Raw genomic sequence first — 24,742 nt, forward strand, 5'->3', positions numbered from 1 at the left:
TATAGAGTGGAGAAAAGAGTTCGCTTTCTAATAATAATTGTCGAAAACATTTTAGGTGGAAAGCGCAGAAGTACAAGAATAGGTCAGGGGTTGCTATGCCACAATAAGCTTTTTTCTTTCTAAGTTTCTTTAGTGCAATTCTAGGGTTTTTATTTCCCCAAATAGAACTTGAGAAGAGCCCCTGCACCTTTTTAAACCACACTTTTGGAGAATTTAGTGGAATAAAATTAAATAAAAAGGTGTACTTTGGCAAAAATTGACATTTTCAAAAGGTTTGATTTACCTAATAATGAAAGTGAGAGCCCCCCCCATGATTGCAGCTGTGATCTAACTTTTTTTGTGACTTTTTCAAAATTAACCAAGTCAATTTTGTCGATGTTTTGGACTATTTGGATGCCGAAATATCTAATTTCCTTCTTTGTATAAATGCTCCTAACATTAGTATTCCATTTCATTAATTCAGTTTTTTGTTGGTTAATACTATACCCGGAGACCTTTCCAAAGCTCTCTAGTGTGGATTATATCTCTGGAAGCGATTTTTCTAGTTTGCTAGTGTAGATTATAAGATCGTCAGCATATAACCCATTTTGTTTTACCCAACCATTACAACTAAAAGGGATGATCTACTGGCAGGCTCTCAGTGTGCACGCTAAAGGTTTAATATCGATGTTAAAAAGTAAGGGGGACAGGGGACACCCCTCTCTAGTGCCCCTGCTTATTTGACCTAGATAGTTTCTCATTAATAAGGATTCTAGCAGTGGGATTCTTATAGATGGCTTTAATTGCTGACAAAAGATTTTCGCCTAAGTCAATATGTTGAATTACTTTAAACAAAAAAGCCCAGTTGACCTGGCCGAAAGCTTTGGCGGCGTCGAATATCATTGCCGCCAAAGGAATTTTATAGGTCTGTGCCATGTCTATCGCTGCAATTAAGTTGGGAGTTAGTTCACTGAGTTGCCTCCCTTTCATAAACCCTTTATGGTCTGGGTGTATTAAACTACCCATTACTTTATTCAAGCGTTTAGTAATTATCTGAGAGTAGATCTTGTGATCACAATTCAAGAGTGAAATGGGTCTATAAGACTCACAAAGTCTAGGATTTTTATCCGGTTTTAGTAAAATTGTTATTGTAGCCTCTTCCCATGATACCAGGGGGCTTTGACCTTCAATAAAGCAGGAGTTAAAATGTTCAAGGAGAAATGGAACAAGTTCATCCCTTAAACTAATGTAAAATTCATTGGGAATAGAATCTGGGCCAGCCGCTTTCCCCCTTGGTAAAGAACTAATCGAATGAATTATCTCTTCTCTTGATATAGGGAGATTTAGTTGCTCTTTTTCATTTTGATGCAGTGATGGAAGAGCTAGATCAGACAGAAATTCCTCCATTCTAACTTCCTCTAGAGGGGTCTCATCAGTATAAAAAGTCTGAAAAAACTGGACAAAAGCCTCCTCTATTTCGGAATCCTCTGAGGTGATGTTGCCAGTGCTTAAACATCGGAGGTCCCTAATCCAGTTTCTTGTTTGGTCTACCTTCGTTTTCCACGCCAAGAGTTTGCTACAACCCTCGCCGTACTCATGATGTGATAATCTACTGGCATCCCACTTTTTTTTATTAGAATTTCAAAAAAATCGGCGAGCTTGTGTTTCACATTTTTTAACTCTGTAAGAATATTGGAGTTCTCCCGATCTTGTTCTAGATGCTCCTGCAACTTCTGTATGTCAGCTTCCAATTTTTTAGTTTCCTCTCTCACCTTCTTGGACTGGAAGAACGATATGGCTGTTAAAGATCCTCTTAAAAAGGCCTTATACGTATCCCAAATTACTTGGGGAGAGGCTGAGTTTATATTATGCTAAAAAAATTCCTTTGTTTCCTCCTTCAATTTGTCAATTATTTCATTTTGTTGTAGTAATACTCGGTTAATCGTCCAACTCCGGGGGGAAGAGCTTGCTTCCACTACCTGCTCGAACACAACTGCCGAATGATCGGAAAGGTGTTCCGGGACATGACTAACTGAATTGATATTTCTACTAGTGGCGATATCTACTAAAAAGAAATCAATTCTGGAGCAATGTTTACACTTTTTATTATAAAAGGTGAACTTTCCACCAAATGTCTTAAGATTAAGGGTCCTCTCTCCAGATATCTACAAGCCCAATTTCAGAAATTAACTGTCTCAAGGCAGATCACATTTTCTGAGTAATGGAACCTACTCTAGTTTATGTAGAGCCTTGACTTGGGTCGAGAACCAAATTAAAACCACCCCCTAATATAATGCGATTATTTATTTTTGCTAGGTGAAAAAGTAAAGTATACAGAGTGGCAGGGTCATCTAGGTTTGGTCCATAATAACTTACAAAAGTTATCCAAGTATCTTTTATCTTTACTCTGGCGATTGCCCACCTTCCCAGAGGGTCTACCATACATTCCCCTAGCATAGCCTGGGCTGATTTTTTTATTCAAATGGCGACTCCCTTTACTGTACAGGATTGTGTTGTACAAATACAGTGTTCAATCCACTCCTCTTTGAGTAAATGCGATTCTTGAAGCAGGATGACATTCCACTCTGACAATTTTAGATATTCTAATATTCTTTTTCTTCTAGAGGGAACCCTTAACCCGTTAACATTCCAAGACATGATTCGTATTTTATTTATTTTCTTATTATTCAGAAAAGCCGGCCCAGGACATTTTGAATCCCCTGCTGTCATTTATTTTTTAAGGGAGGACACCGAGACCTGCGTACCACCCTTAACTTTAAAAGCATAAATGAGGACTTTTTTTCCCCCACTTGCTCCCCCACCCTGTGTGTAAAATTTTTGTTTTTTTCATTTTGTATGTGACCCACCCTCATTCCCTTGGGGAACCATCCCTTACTTCTACTAGAGGTATGATTGGTACCTCTAATTTTAGGCTCTCTCTCTCTGATTAGGCACAAAACCCATATATTTCTTTATTTGGATGTGCTCTTTATTTGTTTAATTAATGCATTTGCATCTTCCGGATCCTTGAAATTGAACATTTTATTTAGAGTTAATTTGCAGTGGCGCCCACGTTTCTTAGTTCCTGCATTGATTTCCCTAACTCCCATTGTTTGTCCTGAGTAATACGGGAGATGTCTGACCTAATACGGAACGACCAATCTGCTTTCTTATACATCCCAGCTTTTAACCCTGCTGCCAAGATTTTTTCCTTGAGCACGTATGATTTGAAATTTACTCAAATCCTTCTTGATTTTTTTTTCCTCACTTTAATAAATTGTGTGATTGTAGCTGTCCTTTGGCGTTTGTGAAGTCAATGGCAATTTCAAATTCAGACGAGTATATTGTGGGAGAAGGGGTTTCATTTTACAGCATGTTTATTCACTCGGAACAGGAAGGGGACCCCGCTATTCTCAACCAGGACAGAGCGACTTTCTCACTTTCAGAAGCTTTCATTCCAGCCTCAGACCTCATCCACTATGGCTGCTTTTGCGGCTGTATCCGAGCCAGGCTCTAAAGTTATACAGAGGACCCCATAACATAACACCATAGCATGAAATAACATAGCATGTGTCCTTGCTAGCACACATTCAACCGGAATCTTACAGATGTTTATCGTATATAGTTATATGGTACTTATTTTAACCATCTCAGGCGTGTGAAAGGCCGCATGGACTGTGAACATGTGATGGGGGAGGAGTCACTCAGAATTACGCGTTAGTCAAAGGAACCCTCAGACGCAGCCATGTAATAAGGGGCACCACATTCCAGCTCTGGGCTTCCTATTCACAAATCGCACTTTTGAGGTGTATGCTTAGTTCAATGGGTGCAGTGGCAAAAAAACAAGAATTCAACACCCATAATCACTAGGTTGTTAAATAAAAGCACAGGATTGGAGCATAATGTACTCGATGACATCTGGTAAACTTATTTTTAAAACAGTGTGTGAAGAACTTTGTCACAAATGAGTACATTTACAATGTTGCTAAGTGGTCGTGTTTTACTACACTTTTTCCTAGACCAGTGTAACGCAGGTTAATAGAATTCATACACACGCAGTTTCTTTTTTCATGAGACGTGACACTGGTGCCATGCGAGCCATGCCGCCACTCCAGTTTCTATTGCATGTTCAAAGAGTACAGCCTCCCACGCCATGCCACAAGAGACCTTAACAGCCTGCGCACAGGTGAAGCGCCGCCGCGTACGGTCCCGCAAGTCAACGCGTCTGGTCCAGCGAGTATGCGCGTCCAGTACAGCGAGTACGCGCCTCCAGCTCCACTGCTGAGAAGCAGAGAGCAAAATGTTTCAAAAACGAAAGGCACACAAACACATCAAGAGCATACAGCAAGCAAACCCCGGGAACAAGTTGCCACTCTCACCTTCCGAGACCTGCCTGTGAAGGGGGTGTTTCACAACATAAACTATCCACAGGAATGCTTGGAGTATAAAGAGTTGCCATTTACTGCGCCCTGAGACAGGCCGGTGACAAAGACACAGGCATCGCGCGCATAGGCGCCACAATCAAAAGGCCATTAATAGTGGCGGCTGCTACCGAGGGGTGCGCAAGAGTGAATGGAAATCTATGGCGGCTGCTGGACGCATGCGTAAGATAGCCGTCTGTATTGCACATGTGTTCTGGACAGGTCAGGCAAAATAGAGTGCAAATTCAGCCAGCCAATCCCAGAAGAAAACAAGCATTTAAAAATGCAATAGGACTTGTATTTACGCAAGACCTATTGCATTGTATACAAAAGTGCGGGCGTCCAAGAAGGCATGAACGGGAGTGGGGGGGGTGGTGGTAGGCAAGGAAGTCACAGACTGCGGGAGGGAACGGGGGAGGCAGGGGAACAAAAGAGTTTTTAAAGTAAAGGGGCCGATAGCCATGGAAGGAGAAAAATGACGACATGGCTGTCAGGAGGAGGGACTAACAAGCTGAAAACAAATCAGAATGCAGCATTTACGATTTAAGCCAACGAAAAACATGGACGGAAAGTGGGCTGAGCTTCCCCCGCTACAGTGTATACTGCATGCCTCGCAAAGCAAGCAGCGCATGCGCTGCACCGCTAGGCTAGACCTAAAAAGGGTCTAACACTCCTGTCTATGACCCTAGCTACCGATGTATGCCTCTTCTGCCGCTACTTTTACCTATCTCTCCTTCTCTGGTTTTCACCATTAATGAGCACCCGGGTGGCAGTCCCTATGTTCTATTTTGTTGTGGGGCTGATTGCTGTGTGCAGTGTGACATGTTTACTGAGTAGGGGTTCGCTAAAAGCAGCACATCATTATAGAATATGATTAATTCACAGAAGGAACTATTATGCATACCATAAAATATTTCATTTTTATTCTTTGTACCTAATTCAGGTATAAACACTCTGGTATTAGAGCCTCATCACAAATAGTCGCACAAATTCACGACTGATCACAGGTGCAGCAGTAATGCACTAGCACCCTGAAGAAGGCCTTTGACCTGATTTGGCATTTAAACAAGCCAAATCATATTGGTGCATGGAGGTTTGAATTACTGTATTCAAGAGACATACTACTAATAGCTCTTTTAACCATACCGTGGGGATGAAATAATAAAGAGAAAAACACTCTGCGTAAGGTATTTTTCAACAACTAGATGTTAGCTTATATCCAGCAAAAACCGTATCCATCCTGTTTGAGTCTTCAATGGTGGTATTAACTTACCATGAGGAGAAGGGACACCTATGATGCACCATGCCGCACTAACGCGGGTGAGGTGTCCATTTCCATTAATAAGGGTTCTCTGAGACAATAAACAAGACCCTAGAAGAAGAATCTTACTATCCTACATACCTTAGATTTTGAATGTAAAAAGCTGGGAGGCTGTATGTAGTGTTTTTTACTCCTACTCTCTCAAGTGTGCATTGAGCCTGCTGCACCACCCATACAAGTACATAAAAAAACAACACCGTCCAGGAAAGTTCCTGCCAGGCAAACATCATCACTGACCAGAGACTGAGGGGGGGAGTGGGGGTATGCGGTTCCTGCAATAAGACCATAATGTAGAAAAAACAGCCAGCAAAGCTATGGGGGTGTGGGAGAGCAGTTCCAGCAGCCTGCAATGCATAAACCCATAGAGTGAATGTCATCTCAGCAGAAGTAACTGTGGCACATGAGATCACCATAGCAGAAAGTATTTTACATGTCGACTGGGCAAACCATGAAGGCGCCACACATAAAGGAAGGCAAGGAACCAGACTCCATCCCAAGTACTTTTATGCAAAACAGCAAACACACCCCAAAGGTTCCAAAGACAGCCCAATCACCAGGTACTGTACAGTCGTAACAAGTAACCACCACAGGTAAGATGGGTGTTGGAGAGCCTGGATCAGCTCCTATCCCACCTGCACAAAATCTCAGAAGAGGAGCCAGGCTTCCTTAGCTCCTGTTGCTGTAGTTCCATGTTATCCATCACAAACCGTCAAAGATCCAACCAGAGGAACTGTTGCAAAAAACTGCTTAATAAAAAATGACATATTCCAAAAGAAAAACAAAGCAACCAAAATGAGTGTAGTTTCTTAGCCAAGAACCAATCACAGTAAAACAGGCATGACATAAAATCTGTGCTAATCAGTCAGGCTACCGGACCTTCCACACGGCTCGAAGTCGAGGCGTGACAAGCAGCCCTGACACATGTCTGTACCCATGCACTGACTGGTGGCAATGGTGCAGTAAGCAACACTAAACACCCAGAAATAACACACATTGCAGATCTGCGACCCTCATTGCCACTACATCACCTGTGTGGCACGCCAGCTGAGGTCACCAACCATCCAGACACCAGACATGGCACACATGTACGCGTCTCATAGGCCACTTGCACCAAGCAGGTCAGGGCCAGAAGGGCCTCAGTCCTGCTTCTTGTGGCCCGACCACCACTGACCCCCAACATTGGCCTGACCCTCAGCATATTCATCACATTTGGGGTAGGAGAGTTAGGTGTCTGATACCGCAAAACCATTGGAACATATTTAGACACATTTGTCAATGTTCATCATAAACCTGAACATTCATGGCCAGACCAAAACTGACACTCATTTGCCCAGTCCATTAAGTCGCAGCAGTGGGGACATCTGATGCAGCAGACACAACCTATCTTACTCCATCCAATCAACATTGTTGTAGTCCCAATTGCACATGGAAAATATAAACAAACAAATAGCGAAGCGACACAGCTCTGACTTACCTGAAGCTCCTTCCCAGAAGACAGATAAGAAGTCTTCTGGAAAGATGGTCCTTCTGCATTCCTACAGGAGAGTCAGGGCGAAGCTCAAAAACTTTTTTGAAGAGCTAATGCTGTTCATCAAGCTGTTCCTTTTATTACACCATCTGATTTGATACAAATGAGCTACCTTGTACTTGAGTCTGCCATTTTTGCGAGGATTAACATCAGTGACCAAATTGCAGCCAACAACCACTCATCTGTTGCTGCATCAGGCTCCGGCTTCTTGGAAGCCAAAGTCTCCTAGGAAGAGCCACCCTCATCGTCTGTGCTTCTGCCACTTTTGCAGCTTGCATGAGTCCTCACACACCTCCTGCTAATGCCTCCATTCATAGCATTCTGCTACTGACAAGATCAAAGGGGCTATTGGTGCTGGCCATGTTGGTCGCAGGTTAAGAACGATGGTAGTTGCAAAAATCTCTCTTAATGCTCTGTATACTAATGGCACTCCCTCAGCTAAAGCATGGGCATCATGAGAGGGGCAAGAAGGCTGCGGGCTGCTGGCTTATCAGTTGAGACAGCGGGTGGCCCAACTTGCCATTTTGAAAGTCCGACATAGAGGGACCTGTGGTGACGAACAATGAGGACATAATGGAGGCTTTCGTGCAGCTGAATGAATAGCTATATCATACTGAAGGTATTGTTTAAAGGTCATGTAAAGCAAACTTTATGGAGGCCTTGCAGCTGCCTACAACGAGTAATGGGGGCAGAGAACTTCTGAGTGAGAGTATTACTTTCGAGGAAGTAAAAGCAATTTCAGGCGTAAACACTTGCAAATCACCCAGGGAGGATGGCATCCTTGTAGGAATGTGATAAATTATGTACGATTAAGAAGCTCCCATGTTACATGAGGCCTTGAGGAAGCGGAAACCAGGGGTACACTCGGCTAAATTTCCAATAATGCTCCCATTACATTATTGCCCAAAGATAGAAAGGATATATGGAATGCAAGAGCTATGTACCCATCTTCCTTATTGATGTGGATATCAAAATTATTTCCAAAATACTTGTGATGATTTTACATAAGGTTATTCCATCCCTTATACATCATTCACTAAATCAGGTTTGTCCAAGGGAAATCTTAGAGACACTCCCTAAGAAAATGTTCTCACTTGCTGTGGCATAATAAAGACAACATGGAAGAGGTGCTCGCCATTTCCCTTGGTGTAGAAAAGGCTTTTGACTGTATAGAGTGAGGGCACAATGAAGGTTTTGGCCAAAATTCAGATTTAGTCTCAAAGCTCAAGTGGCTTTATCTGACTCACCCATCAGCTATAAATTGCTGTGGGTTTTGCAACCTACCCCACTCCTTTTTACCCCACTCCAATCTACCCAAATCCAATCTACCCCAATCCAATTTACCTCACTTCAATCTTCTGCAATCTACCCCACTCCAGTCTACCCTAGTCCATACCAATCTACCCCACCACACTCCAGTCTTTCCCACTCCACTCCAATCTACCCCACTCCAGTCTACCCCAAAGCAACCCAATCCAATCTACCCCACTACATCCCACCCCACACCTCTCCACTCCCCTCTAGCCCTCTCACCTCTAATCTACCCCACTCCAATCCACCCCACTCTACTCCACTACAATCTACCTCAATCTACCCCACTCTACCCCAATCTACCTTCCTACAATCTACCCTAGTCTACCCTTTTTTACCCAACTCCACTGTACCACAATCTACAGCACTCCACTCTGCTCCAATCTGCCCCACTCCACACCACTAACTCTTGCCCATGCTGAACAGCAGCCACACTGGTGTACAGCATGGCTAAAATCCATTGCCAATGCCAGTAGCTCTCGAATAGGTGCGACCTATTGGCTTTGCCAATTCTCGTTTGTAAAGGCGCAGAGGTCCTGATAGGGGGTAGGCTTAAAAATCATACTTTGTACGACACTAACACTACGATTACTAACATTAAAAACGCTTTCTGACAAAACACGTTTTCGGTGACAGCCTAAACGTGTAGTTTTACACCACTGCCTAGATGCATGACATTTTCTACAAAAGTCGTGCTCTAGTTCTGGAACATATCAAATTCATGCTAGAAGTCCTTCCCTCCACCCCCAATTTACACCCCCACCAGAAAAATTAAATAATTACATCCTGAAATACTTTCTTACTAAACTCTTCGCTCAAATACAACCTTAAGATTTCTCGACACTTCCAGGTATGAAGGCCTTGAAATGTAGTCGTGAATCCAGTGACAAATCCAGTGATCGTCTCCATCCGTTCCCCGGTATGCACTTGAGACCCTTGTCAAGAATCCCTGCACACCGGTGAAATGCACGTGCAATGTATAGATAGACGTTGTGGAAAAACTCTAGATAGGATAAAACCTGATGATCTCAGAAAAGGACTACAGGCCTGTGCAGGGGCGTAACACTGGCCCCCGCAGCCCCCCCCCTCCCCCGCCCCCCCCCCCCGCGGTGCGGGGGGGGGGGCAAGCTCCAGGGGGCCCCCTCAGCACAGCACTCTGGCTGCAGGGCTCCTGATTGAGCCTGGAGGGGTCCCCCCAGGTGCCTAGAAGGGAGGCCCCCTCAAGGTTCGTTACGCCAGTGGGCCTGTGGCTGTCAATCCCTCAGTAGTCCGTCATCTCTCTCACCTTCCGCTGCCTGGTCCCGTCCATGATTGCATCTGTCTCACTTCATCATCCCGCCTTCTCTCCTTGTCTCACATATCACCTTCTTGTCTCTGTCTGCCGCAGATCTTCTGTTCTCTGAGTCTGTCTGTCCTTGTTCCCTGCAGACCTCTCACTCTGGAAAGGCCGAGATACTATCGGACGGAAAACGAGGACGAGAACCCGTTTATCTGCTCGCAGCCCCGCGAGAACGGCATGAGATACTGCCGAAGCGTCCCGACGCTGCGCGAGGATGGCATGGAGTGCACCCTGGACTTCGACTCCTATAACAGCACCAACAACAGCACCTGCGTCAACTGGAACCAGTATTACACCAACTGCTCCGCCGGGAACCACAACCCCTTCAAGGGCGCCATCAACTTTGATAACATTGGCTATGCTTGGATTGCAATATTTCAGGTTAGTGTGTCAGGTGGGAGGGGGGAGCTGTGATGAAAGGGGGGCTGGTGGTAGAGGGGGGTGGGGGACTGCTGCACTGTGCTCTACAGATCAAGCTGAAAGGTATACCTGGTGTGCGTGTGCCTCACCGCGCTCTACAGATAAAGCTGAAATGTATACCTGGTGTGCCTCACCACACTCTACAGATAAAGCTGAAATGTATACCTGGTGTGCCTCACCACGCTCTACAGATAAAGCTGAAATGTATACCTGGTGTGCCTCACCACACTCTACAGATAAAGCTGAAATGTATACCTGGTGTGCCTCACCGCGCTCTTCAGATAAAGCTGAAATGTATACCTGGTGTGCCTCACCACACTCTACAGATAAAGCTGAAATGTATACCTGGTGTGCCTCACCGCGCTCTTCAGATAAAGCTGAAATGTATACCTGGTGTGCCCCACCGCGCTCTACAGATCAAGCGGAAATGTATACCTGGTGTGCCTCACCACGCTCTACAGATAAAGCTGAAATGTATACCTGGTGTGCCTCACCGCGCTCTTCAGATAAAGCTGAAATGTATACCTGGTGTGCCCCACCGCGCTCTAAAGATCAAGCTGAAATGTATACCTGGTGTGCCTCACCACGCTCTACAGATAAAGCTGAAATGTATACCTGGTGTGCCTCACCACACTCTACAGATAAAGCTGAAATGTATACCTGGTGTGCCTCACCACACTCTACAGATAAAGCTGAAATGTATACCTGGTGTGCCTCACCGCGCTCTACAGATAAAGCTGAAATGTATACCTGGTGTGCCTCACCACACTCTACAGATAAAGCTGAAATGTATACCTGGTGTGCCTCACCGCGCTCTTCAGATAAAGCTGAAATGTATACCTGGTGTGCCCCACCGCGCTCTACAGATCAAGCTGAAATGTATACCTGGTGTGCCTCACCACACTCTACAGATAAAGCTGAAATGTATACCTGGTGTGCCTCACCACACTCTACAGATAAAGCTGAAATGTATACCTGGTGTGCCTCACCACGCTCTACAGATAAAGCTGAAATATATACCTGGTGTGCCTCACCACACTCTACAGATAAAGCTGAAATGTATACCTGGTGTGCCTCACCACACTCTACTGATAAAGCTGAAATGTATACCTGGTGTGCCTCACCACACTCTACAGATAAAGCTGAAATGTATACCTGGTGTGCCTCACCACGCTCTACAGATAAAGCTGAAATGTATACCTGGTGTGCCCCACCGCGCTCTACAGATGAAGCTGAAATGTATACCTGGTGTGCCTCACCGCGCCCTTCAGATAAAGCTGAAATGTAAACCTGGTGTGCCTCACCGCGCTCTACAGATAAAGCTGAAATGTATACCTGGTGTGCCTCACCGCGCTCTACAGATAAAGCTGAAATGTATACCTGGTGTGCCTCACCGCGCTCTACAGATAAAGCTGAAATGTATACCTGGTGTGCCTCACCGCGCTCTACAGATAAAGCTGAAATGTATACCTGGTGAGCCTCACCGTGCCCTACAGCTAAGCTAAAACTTACACCAAGTGTTCCACATTGTGCTCCACAGATAAGCAGAGCCTTATTGCTGGTGCGGCATGTGGTGCGCGACAGATAGATAAAAGCATGGTTGGGCCACACCGTGCTTTTCAGAGCCTTATGCCTGGTGTACCAGACTGTTCACTAGTGGTAACCCAGAGCCTTATATCTGGTGTTGCACACTGTGCTCTGCAGATAAACAGGAGCCTTCTTCCTGGTGTGTCACACTGGGCCCTGTGCTCTGCAGATAAACAAGAGCCCTCTGTCTGGTGTGTCACACTGGGCCTGTGCTCTGCAGATAAACCAGAGCCCTCTGCCTGGTGTGTCGCACTGGGCCCTGTGCTCTGCAGATAAAACAGGGTCTATTACCGATTGTGCATCACTGTGCTATGAGGATAGAGCAGAACCTGATATCTGCGGTGCAACAACCACGGCCCGGCTGTTTATTGATAGTAGTGGCGGAATAGGTTTGAGTTTTGATGAGAGGCGCAACCAATAAGTACTGACCTCATTTGGGGGATCGTGGAAGCCTGGCATGGAGAACTACATCACGATTATTAACTTTCTCAGCCCTTGCAGGATACCAAAGATTTTCAGGACAAATGTGGATTGTGCAGTGCTGCCATTTTGCTGGAAGATTATAACATTTGTTTTGGTTGTATTAAGCTGTAAAAAGTGGAAATGCCACCCATAATCGAATGTTCAGTAGTAAATATGGAAAGTGGGTAGCTAGGCACCATGTCTCCAAATAATTTAACACACAGTTGGGTCTTGTTTGCGTAGAACTGCATGTGCTCTCAAGGATGTACAAACAAATTGAAAAAGGACCACAGATTGACAGGAGTGACCTAATGTGATCTGTTTAGAGACAGCAGAAGAGAAGAAAACCACCTGATGGTCTCTTGTGAGACCATTTGTGTTAGGATATGCGAAGGCTTCAGAATGATCCAACAACACCAGAATAGGTTATATAAATTAGGGTATAATTAAAGTATCCTATTGGTGCATCTCGGTGCCTTAGTGAAATCTAAAGCCAGACCGCACCAACAAAAATATAACCAAACTGCACCAACAAAAATAAAACCAAACTGCACCAACAACAATAAAACCAGACTGCACCAACAACAATAATCACAAAAGTTTGGAAGCTCTTGAGTAACTACCTCTTGTACCGTTGGCCGAACAAAAAGGATGGTAATAGGACAACAGTTAGAAGGTCCTGATGGCAGGAGAATGGGTTCTCTTTAAAAGCGGCGTGCCAACCCCCTCTTCAGTTGATCAGAGGCATACTCTTCGTGAATAGGTAGATTCGTGATATGATTATTGATGGAAGTAAGTGGCTGCCAGGCATGAACTGGGTTTCTTGGTGAGTCTTCAGGTGAAGCCTGCCTAAGAGCTAACCGATCTAAATCGTGATTTAAATTATTATCAGAGCAGAGGTTTTTGCCGGTTAACGACACCTGGGTGTCACACCTCGGCAAGTTGCTTTGAATGTTGTGAATTTCTAATGAAAAAATGTTTAGCTTGTTAATACAATTCCATAGAAGGAGACATCTTTTAAGCATGTTTGGAACGATCCAACGCAGATGAGTCCAGCTTAACGAGAGCAGCTGATGATTGTTGGATTAGGGAATTAGATGGTCCTAAACCGTCTTCTCAGCCAAGAGAATTGCTTTAGTGTACACGTTAAGCCAAGTTTGAAATCCTGCCTAGCAAATAAGACACTTCTTTTTACGCCATTTTGAATCCAGAGTCTGATATCGCTGTTTCATTGTTCATAATTCAGCTGTGAGCCTTAGTGCACCGTGAGACTTGGAGTGTGAGTTGTGATTAGAAGTAAAGTTCCATAGTGGAATAGAAGAATCAAAATGCTATTTTGCGGTCAAGATCATTTGTGATCCATGTTTCACATGGTGTGTTCAGGGGTTTTATCAGCTGGTCTTCTGAGATCATTCAGTGAGAAACATTTACTACTGGTGAGCTATGGCAGGTTATTTGGTGAGTGCCAACTGGGAGATCAAGAGTAAATGAGATGAAGAAGTTATCTAGACAGAAGGTAAGAGAGATTTTTACACAAAAGGGTGTGTTCTTTTGTGTGCTTGGTCCTGTGAAGTATAAATAAGAAACAAGGTCAAAAAGGCAGCACTGCGCTCCACCTTTGACAATAACATGTTTGTCAACGAGTCATTGGGACAATCTATCCCAGTGTTAAAGTGATCAACTAGTTTGATAGAAGAATCTTGAACCACTAGAGAAGCAAGAAAGGCTAACAAGTGATTGGTAGAATGCTTGTTTAGGTGTGGTGGGCAATAGAATAATACCTAAACAAAACTTGTCTCAGGTGAGAAGTGCCAGATAGTAATGATACATTCATAACCAGGACATGTGATTGGGGAATAGAGTGGTCAAATTGAATGGGAGGACTTCAAGATTGCACCCAGCTCTTCTCCTATTCCCTCAGAGCTATCCTGGCATTAAAGAATATAGGCAGAAGGTACTAGGTTGGACAGGACAGTGTCGATGCTGGTGTTTAGGTCGAATTCCAACATGAATAGAATGTCAGGGTTCTTAGTGGTTAGCAAATCAAGCATTTCATCTGTGTGGTTTACTGCAGTATTTGCATTGCTGAGATAGCAAGGCAAATAAGGATACATTAGATTGGTTTTGCTGTATGAGGGTTCTAGGGGAGATAGAGGAAGGTGAGGTGAAGCATGCAGTCGGCCTAGGTTCTCTAGTGTTCCTCATGTAGCTGTATCTGATATGTATTTAGACCGAAGGCTGATTATTGAATCATTTGATGATACAAAGGAAGGGGTCCACGATCGAACTATCATGATGCTCAAGAGAACAAGTGTCATCGTTGATGCCCTGGGGTGCCGCTCTTTGCTGTACATAGCAGGTTTTTGCAAAGCATATGATACACCATGTAGTGGGGACATTACCCGTAATATATTATGTTGCAGGACCATGCCAGGGCATGTCCTGAAGTCAGAGGAGACCACCACAGGCCGAGGAGGAGGAGTACGTGTGGGTGCTGTCGCAGAAGCCCAAGATGAAATTAGGCTGATCCTGCACAGCTGGAAACATTTGATGGTTATTATTACAACTCCAACATAATTTACCAAAAAAAGAGGGATTTGTTAGTGGACAGTACGTGGGTTCAAATGATGTCTAGTTACTTTGAATGTTATTAATTTGTCATGAAAAACATATTTAGGTTGTTAACACAAATCCATAGAAGAAGTCATCTGTTGAGCATGTTTGGAATGACCCGACACAGATGAGACATCAACTCAAAGAGAGCAGCTGATTGACTGTTAGCTTTGAGAATTAGACAGTCCTAAACAGTCTTTGTCAATACAACTGACTTATTGTACACGTTAAGTCAAGTTTGAAATTCTGGCTAGCGAATGAGAAACTTCATTTTACACCATTTTGAATCCAGACTCCGATTTCTCTGCTTCATAGATTATAATTCAGCTGTGAACCTTGGTGCGCCGTGAGACTTGGAGCGTGAATTATGAGTGTAAGTAAATTGAAGTATATAGATTTCATAGTGGAAGAGACAAGTTGAAACTGGGGCTGTTTCACAGCTAGGGTCACTCATGATCTTTGTTTCAGGGGTTCTATCAGTGCATCTTCCGGACATAGTGATGTCCTTGCTTGGTGGAATGCATAAAATTTGTCAAAGTAATGTGCGGTAAAAAATCCCAAACCTGAGGGCACTATTGCACCAAACCATCCCCACGCAGGTTAGAGAGCATGCTGCTTCGATACCAAACCAACTCATGAGAAGAATGGATTGGTGCAGAACAGTCAAATTAACTGGTGGTGAAGGGTCTTCATGCTCCACTCCACTAGGCTTTACAGTTTGCAGTTGACAAGCAACGTGAAGAGGACACAGGTCTTGATCACAAGTTAAGGTGGCATTGGCATGCCTCCCTGAGCGGTCCCAGCTGCCTTAACCTTCTCTGCCACAAACCAAATGCTATAGCATTGACCTACAGGCACATCTTATTGCACTGGATGAGACGACCAACCCAGATTGCTTTGTGAAGCAAATGTTCTTGCATCCAGTAGTAAACAGGAGGAATTCTACTGGTCTCTGCCCATCAGAAGCAATACACTTAGGCTGCATAGGAAGTGTCCAGGAGCTTTATGAAGACTGAAAAGCTGGTAGTTCAATCAATCAATCAGGTGTTTGTAAAGTGCAGCCACTCACCCGCGAGGATCTCAAGATGCTAGGGGGAGTGGTGGCGGCTCCGTTGAGTGCTCGGGTCATCCGAGTTGGGTAGTCAACAGCCATGTTCATAAAGCAGCTACATAATCCCTGGTTTTAATCACCAGTGTCTACTAACGGGCGATTACACGCAATTCTGTTTAGTGAAGTCCGAATCCACTTCTGATGTTGTAGCTTCCTCACCTTCTCTTTGTGCTGAATGGTACAGACTGCATATCGACTCCATTCTGCTATTTTCTTTTCAAATGTTATATCGGTCAGTATGAATTTGTTTTCATTGATGTTTGTCTTTGGTACAATTAGGTGAGATTTGTGCTACAGCTATGGAGTCAGACTTGCTCCCTTTGGTCGCTCAGTGAAGTCACACACAGGTGCCTACCCCTCGTCAGCTTGGAAGTCCATGCAGGCCATTATTTCTCCCTCAGCAGTGGATCAATGTGAAACCACCTTGTAGACACATAAAGCCTAAGAGCTTAAAACGTACCCACAGTCTCATTTATTGATAAAATAGTGCAACACAAGGGCATCACACTGCAGTCATGTGCCTCAAGACACCAACGGGTGGGGTCCACGGCCACAGTACCGGGCAAGAAGTATAGGCTTGCGAGGGATGCTGCAGCACCCCCAGAAAATAACCATGCTGGAGTTCAGTAGGTGAGTGAGCAATAAAGATGCCTTTCATTTTCGACTTTATCTTGCTACAATTACTGAGCGATTAAAGATAGAGGTCAAATGTCAGGCTATGTCTTCTGACCAATTTCTGCTTATAAGTTTAGTAGGGAGATTGGGGTTTACTTGTCGTTCTCTCACTACAAAGAGAGCATTTTGTAAAGTGAACTATGTGACAATCTTGGTGGAGTACAAGAAATGTGAACGGAAAGGCTGTAGGATGTCAATTTTGTTCTAACAAAACAAAACTTAAACACTTGTGAATGGACAGTACAAATATTTCCTAATATATCAGTAGTTAAGAAAGCACAAATTAAACTTTATTTTTGTAATTCTGAGGTGTGATGGAAAGATTTTTAATAGGACTAAAACAAATCAATACACTATACTTAGTGATGTGGACATGATAATTATTCACTCAAACACAATTTTCACACGTTGATGTTTGTGCGCTGCATAGTTTTACCAAACTCTCTGATAAATCAGTGCTCATTTCAGTGGGAAATGTGCCGTCTGTAAATGAGTGTGTTCCAAAATTCACAACTGCCTAATTACCACACAGCTGCTACTCTCCTGATGAATGGATGTGGCGCATTAGCTACACTTGTGTGATGCTTGGATTTTTCACAGTCACTATGACTTCAGTGATGTAACATTGATGGAAGCACCCCCATTCTGAACATGTTCCAGCACCTCTGGTACTGTGCCAATGATGCCAAGAGGATCTGCATGGCTGTGGCACACCCATTACTCCTTTCAACCAATGAAAGCCCCCCCCCCCCTTAATTCTGAGGAGGCCATGCTTGCACCTGTTGGTCCCAATTCACTCAGCTTAGCAGGAGAGCTTCAAAGCCATAGATCCGCCAGAGTGAGTATGACCAAGATCATAAACCACAGGGTTATGTTATCTAAACTGGGGGATTTGTAATCTGATGTATGTAAAATCAAATCTCACCGAGAAGCAGTGAGTTAAAGAGATAATATATCTATCTGGCTGACAGAAAGGCTGGCTCCTCCCTCAATTAGAGTGCCCTTGACAGAGGAATACCCAATCCAGGGATCTTCATTTGACGTATCTCAGAATATCATAGTCTAAAATATCATAAGGCATAAACATTGTTTCCTAGATATCGTTTACAAAACATTGTACTATTGGGTAAGCAAAAACGAGTTATTTCCCGATCAGAGCAGAAAACAGGCCCTTCTGCAGCAAACATAGAAACAACATGGTGTGTGCATAAAAAACCTTTAAAGATGTAGTTGGTGCCAAGTCAGAGAGAGTATCCCTTGACAGAGAAAAGTCAGGGCCTGATTATGATGTAGGTGGGTCTGTTAACCACGGCACGTCAGTGTCGGACCCACCAACATCTGATATAGCGATCCGCCTGCCGCATTATGATGCGGCAGGTGGAGGCATCGGGCAGAGGAATAGTCCACAGTGCTTCGGACAGGCTCAAAGAGCCCATCGGTGCATTGGAAAGACAACATAATCCCTTAATGACGGCAGCTCCGCCATCGGGATTACGATGTTGGTTTCCGACAGCCATTCCACGACCTTTCCGACATAGACAGGCTGTCGCAAAGTGACATTGGGAGACCCTAGCAGGGCCCCCATCACCCCTGGCCCTCTGCTTTTGGGCCTGGGGTTCACCATAGGTGCCCCATAAACATCCCTGCACTGTGTGGTGCCTGCCACAGGGTGCAGGAATGCTCTAAAACATCCATTGTTCAATGGAAGCTTGATAGCTGATAGAGGTGATGTCAAGCCTAAGACTCATACATACCCTGAGTCGTGAAAAACACTAATAAGAAGAAAAGCATAAAAATATAAGAAGAAATGTATCAAGAGATTCGAGAAAAACAAGATACGATTCCAAACACAACAACCAGATGGTGGACTAATGCAGAACCTGTGAATCTATGCAGGATCTCAAGCTGCAGAAATACTGTTACAGGTAAGTAGCATTTCTATAAATACCTGATGCGCCGCGCGGGTCTCCATCAATATGGCGCTCGGTGTGCGCACTGCGCTCGACAGATAAAGCAGGATGTTATGCCTGCTGTGTCACACTAGATAAATGAAAGCATGATACCCAGCCTGTAGCCTCACTCTGTTCCAGATACAGCACAACAAACACCTGCCGTGCTTCGACAGTGTTTTATGGATAAATCAGCGCATGATGCCTGTGGTTGCACACTGCGCTCTAAAAGACAACGTGGAGATTGTTCTCTCGTGATGAAGACGAGGAGGATTCTTTCTGTGAAAGACTGGGACTCGCAGATGAAGTAAGGGATGATACCTGGTACAGGAGTAAGACATCTGTTACTAGCATATTGCTTGAAAAAGTAGAGCGCCAGCAAAGTGTTATTTATGAAAGAGATGATGGGAGCTGGCCCATTTCACTCGAGATGCATTTGGCTGGTAGTAAAAGCAGCAGAGCCTGGGAAGGATCCGGGCAGAGCGGGGCTCGGCAGGGTGGGCTTCGAGGCAGTGAACGAGGAAACAGTGTATGGGAAAGAAAAGAGGCGCACACTCAATGCAGAAGGAAAAGACAACAGACACGGTGGAACTCTAGAGGCACGTTCAGGGCCTTGGGACATCACAGCTGGTGGTCAGACCAAAGTTGTACAGGACACATAGGGATGGAGGTCCCCAGCGGTGTCAGCACGTTTGGTGTTGGAAATGCCCCATGGACAGAAGTGTAGTCTGCAGTGTGTGGACATAAACGGCAGCAGGGAGGGCAGCCGGTGCCAGGCACACTCAGCAGGATTATGGAGAGGGCAGTTCATAGCACCTGCACTCAACATAGTGTGTTCACTAAGAGGGCAGCTGGCCCGGTCTGAAGCCAGCAGGAGCTTCACCACCCTCTGCAGTATTTGGGGCAGACAGGGAGGACGAAGAGCACCAGCCATTGCATTTCTTGGAAATCCTGTACTTCGGATACACTATTTTGTTTCTGATTGCAAAGAACCGGACTTCTGAGATGGAGGAGAGGACGCTTACAAAGGTGCCTGAAGGTCCCGCGTGACCCATTCCGGTCTCCTTGAGGTGCGGCCTGAAGCGATCTGGAAAAGCCTGTCTTCAGAGATGAGAGATGTGTGGCCAGTAAATGAAATGTGCTTTCTCTCCGGGCCACCAAGCACTAAAAGGTGGCACTTATGGGGGTCCCTGATAGCCAGCACTATAGCCACTAGGTCTCCCGTAGCATCCTGGCCTCCCTAGCCCCCTTGACCTTCCGAGTAGACCTGGATCAGCAGTCAAGGCCTCGCGCAGGGAGATGGTTTAGGGGGAGTCAAGGTGGAATACAACACAATTATCACTGTTCAAATAAAGATGTCAAGACCCGGCTAGACCAGTGGGCGCACAACACGTTAATAATAACTCACTAGACAGAAGTATAGATACAGTATAAATGAGAACACTAGGAAACTAAACCCGGTGGTTTATTTCTGATCGTGCTTAATTTGTATTCTTGCAGTCTTAGTTCCAAAGGACTTATCTGCTTATCCTAACTGAATCTATAATGTATACAACGGGAATTCACTTTATGCTCATATCTGTTAGCAGTCTACCATATACACATTATTTATGAAACATATAAAATTCAGATATATATAGGCATATTTTTTCTGTAGATAAAAGTTTGATCTAGTGTTCTGTTTCAAGGTGTATGAATGTGTTGAACCCTCTTAGTGGTGCCACCGGAAGCCGGCATGGCTTCCAGCTTTTTTCCCAGCCACATCTGCCTTGTGCACCGTGGCGGTCCCGAGCAGGAAAAATGTAAATATGTCCTTCACATGCTGGAATCCACTCCTAGTAACCTTAATTTAAAATGTTCCAGTGCCAGACCCTCACCCTGTGGCTCTGGCTTTGTATATTTAACACAAGTGATGAAAAGTTCCTTCTTGTCACCCCGGCATGCCGGATCAGGCGTCAATCTTTAGAGGCAAACAATAATTTCCGTGTTTTCCAATCCAGCGGGAAACTCTACATGTTATGGACTATGCGAAGGTGCTCAGGGGACTTGAGACCCTTAGACATTTTATGTGTGGGCAGACATTCTATCCTCAAGAGGCATAAAGCAAGGCTCTGGGAGCAGCAGCGGTGCCTGGTGTCTTCCAATGAATCATCCCGCAGCTTAAAATCTTACCAGGCTAGACCGTATCAATATCACCAAAAATCTAAAACATATGGTGCACAGTGACATCTTTATGGCTGCAAATAATTGCAAGGATATTTAATGACATCCCCTGCAAATAACCCCTGACTCGATGTTCTTCTTCTTTCAGGTTATCACATTGGAAGGCTGGGTAGACATCATGTACTTTGTTATGGATGCTCATTCGTTTTACAATTTCATCTACTTCATCCTTTTGATCATTGTAAGTAATTTTGAATTCTGCTGTAAGAAAATTGTATTTTGATGCAATTCATGTTTAGGTTATAATTGCAGAAAACTGTGGATGAATTATTTGCTTAGCGAGTATGTGAGAATATTTTTTGGGCCAAAGATAGGTGAAATGTGACAGGTAGAAACAGGAGTGTTTATTTACTTACGAGGAATAGCGAGTTGACGTTTGAGAAGATGAAGGTTAAAGTTAGCCCTGCACAGTGAGGTTACCATAACAAAGTTACAAGGGTCTCTTTCAGATGCAAATGGCTTAGGGTGGGTGGCATGTGTCTCAGGAATGTAAATGGCATTGAATGCAGGATTATTGACCCAAAACTAAAATTGGTGTATGGTTGCATAGTGGAAGCAAAAAGTATGGCTAATGGGTAGCAGGCAGAGTTTTCCAGTGTCCCTCCAGCTACACAATTTCTAGTGGGAGGGTGTAGCTTCAGTCCATCATCCCTGCTTTAATTCTCCAACATCGCTGCATTCACCTCCCCACCCAGCCATCATTTCCTGCTTGGTGGTCCCTCAACAGGACTGTATTTAAATGAAAGTGGGGATTAAGGCTCAGACCTCAACCTCCGATGGGACATTGCTGGTATCACAGTCTGGGGAGTGCCAGGGGTAAAATAAGCCGTGTTGAGGAGGGTGCGAGAGCAGGATGGAGTGGGCAGGGGCACCTGACAGTGGTTGGGGACAACTTTTGGTGAGTTGGGCTGGTTGGTCAATGGCTGTTTGCAAAACTCTATTTTAGAACTGGTGAGCAGGGGGATCAGTGCAGGGAGTATGGCAGATAACTGCTCAGTAATTCCAGCGCCCCAATTACCTTGAATTGTCATCAGTTTCTTTTAAAACTACAGAATATACAAATTGTACATCGCTACCACAGTTTTCAGAAATTACTTAAAATTGATAAATATGAAGCTTTGCAACTGTGCAGACACTTATTGCCAGTCTGTACGTTTTGTGCTCATTGGTCAGTCACATATATGCAAATCAGTCTTGGCCACACCCCAATAGAGACAGCCCAGTCCCAACTGTTCAGCCATTTCCTCACTGCACAGGAGGATAAGTAATCAAGATATTTTTCACCCTTGTAGGTCCTCATCAGTGAGGTGCAATTTTAATCCTCAGGCATCTGGAGCTGGAGAATTATGTGCAGGCATACGTGTTGCATTTAGACAGCCTTGTTGGTAAAATCAAAATATATTAAGGGAGGGAACGTTTGAATTATTTCACTTTAGATACATTCCAGTCCATAGAGAAATGGATTTAAACACTTCCATCCATCACTTTGTGTAATGTACATGAGTTGGTTTAAGCCGGCTGGATTTGTCCAGTCATGGTTCCCTTGACCTCTCTGTCATAGGGACCCAACATACATGGGGTTGCAAGTGTCCCCAAAATAGCAATTTGGACTGTGCCTTTCCTATTGGAGCAGTATCTCGGTTGATTTGCATGTGGTCGGCTGGTTGTTTGGTCATTTAAATGTTATCTGACAATTTTGAGCTCAAGATTTATTAATTTTAATTAAATTAGATTGTTTTAAATATAAATAGCGTCAATAAAATAAATAAGCAGTCTCCCTCAGAAACACAATTAATAAATCTTGAGCTCAAAATTGTCAGATAACATTTAAATGAATTTAATGTAATTTTTATGAATAACCCATAGCTCTCAAAACTTAATTTACTTACCTATGTCTCTGAAATGGTCAGGCGGTGTAGTGGTTAGGTGATGTAATGAAGTCACTGTAGTGTGGGTATACCCACGCATGATCACTTGGTGCTAAAGAGTAAGCTTAGACCTCTACTCAGGAGTTTCTGAGTCCAGTCTTATGGCCATAGCTCCTGGCTCTTCTTAAATTTTGTTAATTGTAAGAATGGTTCTTTCTTCAGGTTCATTTGGAACAGACCTAGCTCCAAGAAGAAGCAGGCTGCTCTACAAATAAACGTTTTATTGCAACAGAAGCAGGCAATAAACATTGCATATAACACATGCTGTATGTGGTCCAGTTGAGACTAGATAACAGAAACTATAATGTGAAGGGGAGTGAGTGTGAGAAAATGTAATTAGGGCAGCACCGTTGGTAGTTAGCTGTGACATCTTTCATAATGGCTTATCGTTCGAATCACAATGCAAATCCTTCACCCTGTGATGCTGAAGACTGACACTGAAGGGAGAAGAGAAGTGAATGATGAGTTGACAGCAGATGGGTAGCACAGGATAGAGTATAGCGAAGTGGTAAAGAAATAGGTTGAAAAGGCAAATGGAAGAGATGGAAAGAGGGATTATCATAGAACAACTTAATTTTGGGGAGGGTCAAGGAGATGCATCCATCCCATAACTGACCTTAATTATACCTTCTGCTTTCTTTAGATTGGTTCTTTTTTCATGATCAATCTATGTTTGGTTGTCATAGCAACCCAGTTCTCAGAGACGAAGCAGCGAGAAAGTCAGCTGATGAAGGAACAGCGGGTCAGATTCCTATCCAATGCAAGCACTCTGGCCAGTTTTTCAGAACCTGGAAGTTGTTATGATGAACTCCTTAAATATTTGGTGTACATTGTTCGAAAGGCCAGTAAGCAGCTTGTTCAGCTCTATGGAGAGGTGGGTTCCAGAGTGGGGCTTGTGTCCAGCCCAGTGATGAAAAGTGTTATTGAAAAACCTCCATGTCGGCATCGGCGAAGAAGATCATCAGTGCACCATCTAATTCATCATCACCATCATCACCACCATCACTACCACATGAGTAACGGCAACCTTCGAGCACCACGGGCTAGCCCTGAGATAAGCGATGTGGAAACCACCTCACTCCATAATGGCACAAACCTACTTATGCTCCCTGCGCCAGGCTCTAATCTGAATCCTTCTCCAAAAAGTGCTCCAAGTAATACAGAGTCTGTTCACAGTGTTTACCATGCAGACTGTCATTTTGAACCGATCCGGCGTAAGTCCACCGTTCTCCAACCTGAGGTTGCACCACTTGGTCTAGAAGGACTGCAGCACATCGTGAGCAATAAAAACTACCCCACAGTGCATTCGAGCTCTCCTCATGACATGTTAAAAGAGAAGAGTTTAGGAGATTCTGTAATCAGTCCTGGTGTCAATACAGTGACCAACCTTAATATCCCCCCTGGACCCTATAGCATGATGCACAAACTGCTGGAGACACAGAGCACAGGTGAGACTTGGAACTTTACACTGATACATTGTGTTGTTATATCAAAGTTCATTTTATAGCCACGCGAAGCATGTTCATCAATGTTTTTTGTTTTTTGAATGCAGGGCCCGATTCACAGAACTAAATTAAGACAAAATCCTAAACTTACTACCATTTACACAGTTTGGTATTCACAGAAGGCACTTACTCATTTTGGTATTCACAGAGGGCACTTACTCATTAATGAGTAAGTGCCTTCTGTGAATACCAAAATGAGTAAGTGGCTTCTGTGAATACCAAAATGGTAGTAAGTTTAGGATTTTGTCTTAAATTAGTTCTGTGAATCGGGCCTGCAGTGTTTTCTAATTCAGTAACGTCTTCAAGAGGGAACTTTCAGAAATTACTTAAGGGTAACTTTGCTCCTTGGTGATCCTTAAGACTTGTGAAA

At 44.1% G+C, this 24,742-nt stretch overlaps 1 protein-coding gene across 9 annotated transcripts in view; it reads left to right on the forward strand.

Annotated features, from left to right (window-relative positions):
• Positions 1–24,742, forward strand: part of CACNA1G (calcium voltage-gated channel subunit alpha1 G) — an 807,943-nt gene that overhangs the window by 155,309 nt on the left and 627,892 nt on the right. For all 9 annotated transcript variants that reach the window (XM_085617142.1, XM_085617143.1, XM_085617140.1 and 6 more), the window contains exons 5-7: positions 9,989–10,280; positions 21,028–21,120; positions 23,511–24,315. In XM_085617142.1, coding sequence (XP_085473268.1) covers positions 9,989–10,280; positions 21,028–21,120; positions 23,511–24,315 — 1,190 coding nt within the window. The remainder of the gene's footprint in view (positions 1–9,988; positions 10,281–21,027; positions 21,121–23,510; positions 24,316–24,742) is intronic.

Source organism: Triturus cristatus, chromosome 7, assembly GCF_964204655.1.
Source record: "Triturus cristatus chromosome 7, aTriCri1.1, whole genome shotgun sequence".
NCBI lineage: Eukaryota > Metazoa > Chordata > Amphibia > Caudata > Salamandridae > Triturus > Triturus cristatus.